The sequence below is a fragment of the Rhododendron vialii genome, chromosome 10a (assembly GCF_030253575.1).
Source record: "Rhododendron vialii isolate Sample 1 chromosome 10a, ASM3025357v1".
Lineage (NCBI taxonomy): Eukaryota > Viridiplantae > Streptophyta > Magnoliopsida > Ericales > Ericaceae > Rhododendron > Rhododendron vialii.
In genome coordinates this window covers 8,226,598-8,233,959 of record NC_080566.1, presented here as the reverse complement: position 1 = coordinate 8,233,959, position 7,362 = coordinate 8,226,598, and the positions used below count along the sequence as shown (strand labels likewise).

Below are 7,362 nucleotides of genomic sequence, written 5' to 3'. Positions count from 1 at the left end.
TTGAAGAAAAGACCATCTTGCTCATATTTCACACAAACCCTGGTTCAACTTCCAAAGATGTCAAGTTAAATGCCAAAAATAATGGTAAAATACAGCAAAATGAGGGATTAACAAAAAAAAGCAGCAGCAGCAACCTCCAGCCTCCAATATGTAATTTCTGCAGAGTTTGAGATCGCCATCGAGAGAAGTAACCTTCAACGGGTCAGTTGACTGCAAATACCCTTGTTGTTACCATCCGGGCAAATCGAAGATTATCGCGATCAAATTGCAGGGTTAAGAGCACGCTCAATTTCCTCCAGTGATCGTCCTTTTGTCTCCACAACGTTACCGGCTATGTACAAGACAGCTAGAAGACAGACCGTTGAGAATCCCAAGTACACCGAGCTGATCCCAAACTTGGTTACAAAACTCAAGAAATACAGGCCGATGATGAAGTTCGATATCTGTCCAATGAAAAAACAGTTACGTTCGTAACCAAAGTGAAAAGGCAAGGGCAGAGGGAAAAATTCCTTACCAAAGAATCATAACAGAACCTAACCGTTGAAAATCAAACAGATGCAGCATAGTCTACACAACATTACTTTCCAACTTCTACTCAGTAAAAAGGAGTTATAATGAGAATTTCACTGCCCCCCAATAAACACAAATAAATGGGCATTCTGACATTTTTGAGAGGATGTTTGTCAAGTCAACCGGAAAGTAATCCAAATTGCAGATTTAGGCTTGTGTTTTGATCACGGATTAATGGAAAGATTTACCAAAGGAAAGGAAATGGTAGGAAAATCAAAAGAATAATTTAGCGTCTTCAGTCCATTATTTTCCTCTTTTTCTTGTACTCTTCCCTTCCTTACATAAATCACTTCCAAATCGTTGATCCAAACACAGCTTAAATGATTTATTTTCCAGCTGGTAGTTATCTAACTTCTGCATCCCCCTCAGAAGAACAGAGAAGCATGATAAATGCAGTCATGATGACCAATTATTTCTTCCGAGGACTGGTTTACTGAAGCAGAGAAATTACAGATCAAACTTCTCTGCTTAATGACTTACCCAATGCATGCCCAATGACAGGGCAACTGCTTTTGCTCTGATTCTGGATGCAAATATCTCCGGAAGTAGAAGAGCAGGCACTGGACCAGCGCCAAGTGAAAAGGACAAAACATAACTGCGAAAATGGAAAGATGGACATGTTGATACATTTAGGGTCAAAACATTGCCAGATATCTAATATGATAGGTGAAACTTTTTTTAACAATAAACAGAAAAATCCTTACAGAACCGTCCCAAGAACTGCAAGGGTGCCAGAATATGGTGCCAGGACCTTCCAAGTGAGCGACAAGGAAAGCAATAGCATTGATAGAGCCTGAAATTTGGTTTCAAACTTGATTTGTTGATCAGAAGTGATAACCAAGAGAACTGGATATATATAAACAAGAATACAGGTCGAAACAAAAGGGAGTATGATCATATGCAGTTACAAGACAAGACACAATTAGAGACAATTCAAATCCTGCTTTTCACTCTAAAGCATTAACCACGCTCCCAGATCATTGAACAAGGAAACTAGATGAAATAGACTTTAAGGGATCGTAAGCAAAAACAAGGCATTTACAGCAACTCTGTCATCGAGGAAGAAACAACTGGAACTTCCAAGAGGTATAATGGCTGGGACTCCAGATTGAACAAACTTTAGGCTGAAGTTTATAATACATAAGTAAAATGGGGGAAATGCTAGTCGAAAATAGTTTCATAAAATTCCCCACATGGCCCAACCCCTCAGTAGGAAAAGAAAAGAAAATGCACTCAGGATTCGAAAGATGATGATTAGCTGGAATAAACTAAGGGAAAAAATGTATGCAAGGGAAGCAAGTTAACCAGGGGAGGCAGTTCTGGAATTCTAGTTTTTCACTTCATTACAGCAATACAAGTCAAGTCATGTGCGTCAAACAGAGAATAGAATCTCAAGATAGAATTACCATTCCAGCAAAGCTTGTAATTAGAAGACTTTTCCTTCCTTGTTTATCCATCAAAGAGGATGCTATAGTTGTACCTACAAGAAGATTAAAGTCCAGTAACATGAGAAATTTTGCTGCCACCTAGGAATCGGATATTTTCTCGAACTTCCCACAACAATAACAGAAAGACATACCAAAAACATTTGATGCTCCAACAAGAGCACTAGCTGCCACATCAGATGCAATACCAACACTTCGGAAAACAGATGTTGAATAATATACAACAGCATTTATTCCAGCTAGTTGTTGGAACAAGAAAAGTGCTGCGCCAACACTGACGACTGCAGCCAGACAAAGCCAAACTAGCGTATTACAACTTGCAATAGGAAGAATATGTCACCAGAATAAGGAGAGAAATAATTACATATGCAGGTCTAATAACAGTTCATCCATATGTCATGTAAAGCCTCTGGTCTGGAACAGGTTTAACATCACAAATTCATCCATGTGGACTGGAGAGAAGGATTTCTCCTCTCTGAAGCCATATACCTGATTATCCGTATAGGGTGTATCTGCAGATCTTAATGTTGGATCCATAATGACCAATCTGAGCATTGGAGAGCAGATATTGCCAACTAAATTACAGAAAAAAGAGGAGACCAGAAACAAAACAAGTCAGAAGGGAATCCATGTTTCTGTACAAGGCCTTAGTTTGAGTAGGTCTCTAGCTTATAAAAATTCCTGATTCACTATTGATACAAGGAGAGCAAATAATGATCGACCACAAAATCAACATGATATGTATAATTGACCACTCGGAGCTATACAAAGCACCTCATGTTTTCTCCACTAATAACAAAATAACTAGCACCTAACAGTATGCTGGTGACTTTTAAGAATGGAAAGACAGATATGTGCAGATGTTCTTTTACCAGTTCACATATCTTAAAATGAAGTAGGACGTATAAGTGAGAACAATACTTAAATGTATGGCACCATGGACATTTGAGCCAAGCTATATTTTTTTTTCAACAGCCAAGCTATATTCAGCCAGTAAAATTTAATGTCTAGGTATCTAATGAGTTTCCCTCATAGTCGCACCTAACAGTATGCTGGTGACTTTTAAGAATGGAAAGACAGATATGTGCAGATGTTCTTTTAACAGTTCACATATCTTAAAATGAAATCGGACGTATAAGTGAAAACAATACTTAAATGTATGGCACCATGGACATTTGAGCCAAGCTATATTCAGCCAGTAAAATTTAATGTCTAGGTATCTAATGAGTTTTCCTCATAGTCGCAAATATGGAGGACAAATCGCAAATCCACATTTTTATCTCGTATACCTTTCCAATAGCGGCTACTAAAAAGGTCAAACCACCCAGCTTCTTGTTCTGAAGAACCTTGACTTGCTGCATTAAAGTCATTCATAACCTCAGCAACTCTTTCTTTTCCAAATAGTGTTTTTATAGACATTTCAGCTTGAGAAACTTTCCCTTGCTGCAAATAAACAAGTCTAACTTAGCACCATCACCAATGAGCCAATTGCCTAAAATAAACACACAGAATATAGCTCAGAAAACCTGAAAAAGCCATCGAGGGCTTTCTGGAGAAAATGCCATTCCCAAAGCCAACAAGACAGAGGGGATAAGAGCTACACCAAACATTGACCTCCACCTGATAAAGATGGGGAGAGGTGAGAAAGAGAGACAAAAGGAAGGAATAATAACAAAAACTCTAACTACTAGCTCCGAAACACCAAAAACTATTAGACAGTTCCTAAATTATAATAAATTTCTCAACCAGTGGCTCGCATCACCTTGTGCTCCTCTAAAATAGACATATCTTATAATTCTTATTGTGCTTAAAAGCCTTAAATAAATAAAAGAACAGGGATTTTACAATCATAATACCCCAAACAAAACAAAGTAATAGTAATCTTGTGGTTCCTATCCTGATACTGAACTCGACACTAATACAACCAGCAGCCATAATGTAATTGACACAACATTGTTGAACAAGATGTTGATTTTTTTTTTGAAGGCCATATGAATGCAGGCATTCAACCAGACCAATTTTACATAGCCCCTTACTTTTGGCAGCTTGTCACAGAAAGGACAATATAGTGAATATGTATAGCATTAAACTCAGCAAAGTGCATCAATGTGATCATGAAATTAGAAGGAAGGTTCATTTATCTCTAACTATTAAGACTTCCAGTCCGCAATTAGATAACATGAAACAGGCAAATACCATAAAGGATTTCCCGCTAAGGGCAACCCAGCCACCAATGCTGCAAGAATTCCAATGCAGATAAAAAGTTGGTTGACAGAACCAAGTGTGCCGCGAATTTCAGTTGGTGAGATCTAGCCATTAAAAAGGTGTCAGACAAAGCATGAAAAGGCATTTAGAAAATAGAGAGAAAGAAACTGGCACTAAAAAGAGATATTCCTACCTCAGATATGTAAAGTGGAACTATAGCAGAGGAGATACCAATTCCAATGCCAGCAAGTAAACGGCCAATTATCATTGTCTGTACACTCTGGGCTGTGGCACTGAATAATTGACACCATCTGTGAATTACTTTTAATCAAATCTAACCAAAGATCATAATGTCATCACTGATCAAAAAAATTAAACATCACAATGCCATCAGCAATGACAGAGAAACTAACCAAAGGAATGCTCCTACAACAAGTGGAATCGCATCTAGCTGAAAAGTTTTTGTTCTGCCAAACTTGTCAGCCAATGCGCCCCCGGTAAATGAACCAACAGTGGCACCAGCCAGAAGAGCGCTGACTACCCATCCTATTCCAAACATTACAAGCTTATATATTGCAGAATTGTCCATAGAACTATCCATTAGAAAACTTGCATAAATAAATAGCCAGAGGGAACCATCAAATGGAAGTTAAAAGTTCCACACTAGGAGAATCATGGTCTACAGAGCACAAGACAAAACACATCTTCTAGTCTGGAAACAGAGAACTTGAACGCACCTAATGAAGAATGGTAAAGTGAAATAGTTGCAATTGTCATCATATATTGAATGAAACTTACCTTTAAGGACAGTGTTGTCAGCAATCCCGAGATCCTTGGAGAGGTACTCAAGAGCACCATTCACCACCCTGAAGCACGAGCATAGGTTACAAACTTACAATAAAAGCCATCCAAAATCAAGTGAATAAAATTGAAGAAATAGATTCATAAAAATCCAACATCAATCCAAAAATTGACCAGAGTGCCAGAGCAGGAAACAGTAGAATCCCAAACAGTCCATCAACTGCAGCTGATTAACAACTCAAATTCGTGAACTGATAGTTTCCGGGGAAGATATAAGAGCATCAAAATACAGCATACCCTAGATGATATCCAAACAAAATGGCACCCAAGCAGGCGACACCAACATACGGCAGAACAGATCCAGAAGTCTTCCCTTGGATTTTGGCAGGAGCCACATCCTCAATATCACTTTCTATGACAAGGTCACATGATGTTTGTTAAAAGACATTGAGTAGAATATCCAAAGTATCAAATCCATCAAAACAAATGTGAGAACTTTCAAATCCTAATCTTTAAGAACATAAACGCAGTATGCACATATCATTATGTCATCTGTGGCAAATAGAATTGCATTATGAAGTGATACAGTTGTAACTCTCCAGTCTCTAAAGATATCCATTTCCCAGTTTATCATTTTCATAGCGATTTCAGTGAAACCACATATTGTCTGCATGGGATAAATATTGTCTGCTCTTCATACTCAGAAGTCAGAACAGATAAACCATTACAGCCCCAATAAGAATCAAATGACTCAAATGCATCCACTACTTCACAGGATTAGGTGATGCAAAACCTCCAGCTTACCTTATTGAATCAAATTGATGCAATATACGAAATTGTTTAACTTTTGCGCGTTGTAGTTTCAGAACATAATGGCAAGTAGCAACAACTTTGGCAAGGCCGAAAGGGGAACTTGTCAAGCAAAGGCATATACAGTTTCGAGTCTTTTGACAATCCAAGGACGAAAGCGGATAATAAGTGGCAGTACCTCTTTTAACATTAACGCTCATGATTATTATATTCTCCCGAGCCGATTGTTACTCTTTCTTCTAGGTTTTTTGGTTTATCTCCTTTCCCTAACCATCAAAGTTGCAGACCTAGAAACCTGCACAATGAATCATCTTCCCTCCAAACAATATAGAATGCCGACAACTAAGGGGCAGAGCGACTAAGAGACAAGTGGGATCACTTGACCCCACTTCCTTTGATTTCAATAAGAGATAATATATGTCGCATCCACATTTGCGATTTTGACCTCACATTGAGCTCTTAAATTGCTTTAAACTGCCATGATTCTAGTTTTCAACCCCACGTATCAAAAATTTTGGCTCTGCCCTTGCTGTAAACCTTTTATGTGTCACATACGAGAAAGCACCACAGCCCCACAGAACTATTAAAACTACTACATAGCGCATGCCATCAATAAAATGGTCAAATAAAATAAGCCACAACTACGTAAAAACAAGCATTTCTAAATTGTTAGGTAAAACACAACCCTCAAATGTAATGAATTGCAACTATGACTCCAGAAACATCACTGATCACCTTTTATGACACGTAAAACAAATTCTAATTATGATTAGACCAAGAACTGCAAAAAGGACAAACCAGAAGCTTGAGCCCTGACTACTGATCTGGATTTGGCGGGCGACCGAAAGACGCCCGCTCTCGTACGAGCAAGCTCGAACTCCATGTCTACCGAACCAAGGCGCAATCCGAAGCAATCGGACCTTCCCGTCGTTGTGCACAGGTTGTTCAAAGCTAAACTCCTCTTCCTAAAGTCCCCGGAACCTGGCAGTAAAACCCTACGCTTTTGACTGTCCAAACTCACACCTCCTCTGACTGCATATGCTGAAGCTTGCATTTCTAACAATTCCGACTGACACACGTAGATAAAATCAAAGATTATTACGTGGGTTTTTCCAAAAATATAAAAGGAGAGTGCATTAAAAACATCTAGGACCACAGTGACACCAAAAAAAGTACAGAATCGAATTGACGAGGATGCTGTTGACTGAAATTTGAAATCTAATCATGTGGAGATTGAGAGCATACCAAAACTAGCTGAAACAAAGAGATTCGTCGACTAAAGACAACGGTGTATTCACGCGACTGAGAGCTGAGAGTATCGGTAACTGAGAACTGAAACGACAACTATTTGCTCCCTGCAGGACCGCAAGTGGAACGACCCGTCGGTTGTCTGCGAACAGTTCGGGGCTCGAGAGCAAATACTTATTTTAATAAACGAGTTGAGTTCAAATCTAATTTTTTTTTTTGGTAAATTAGTAAAACTCGAATTTGTTATCAAAAAATTAGTTACTATAATTCAGCTTGTATAGAT

The 7,362-nt window shown here is 38.6% G+C and overlaps 1 protein-coding gene across 1 annotated transcript; it reads right to left on the bottom strand.

The window, feature by feature from the left end:
* LOC131303634 (plastidic glucose transporter 4) lies at positions 1-7,362 on the bottom strand. The gene is made up of 14 exons (XM_058330591.1): positions 7,077-7,362; positions 6,630-6,900; positions 5,319-5,433; positions 5,019-5,086; positions 4,634-4,766; positions 4,414-4,513; positions 4,212-4,324; positions 3,542-3,635; positions 3,305-3,458; positions 2,150-2,296; positions 1,977-2,050; positions 1,275-1,363; positions 1,051-1,165; positions 1-443 (listed from the first exon to the last, which is right to left on the bottom strand). The coding sequence occupies exons 2-14, from the start codon at positions 6,883-6,885 to the stop codon at positions 261-263; spliced, it is 1,641 nt and encodes a 546-aa protein (XP_058186574.1). The 5' UTR covers positions 6,886-6,900; positions 7,077-7,362; the 3' UTR covers positions 1-260.

Excerpts from the sequence above, each read along its gene's own strand:
- LOC131303634 (XM_058330591.1), bottom strand. The coding sequence starts at position 6,885 with ATGCAAGCTTCAGCATATGCAGTCAGAGGAGGTGTGAGTTTGGACAGT. Across the intron at positions 3,636-4,211 it reads TTAGCGGGAAATCCTTTATG|GTGGAGGTCAATGTTTGGTG; the intron begins GTATTTGCCTGT and ends CATCTTTATCAG. Across the intron at positions 1,364-1,976 it reads TTACAAGCTTTGCTGGAATG|GCTCTATCAATGCTATTGCT; the intron begins GTAATTCTATCT and ends ACCAAATTTCAG.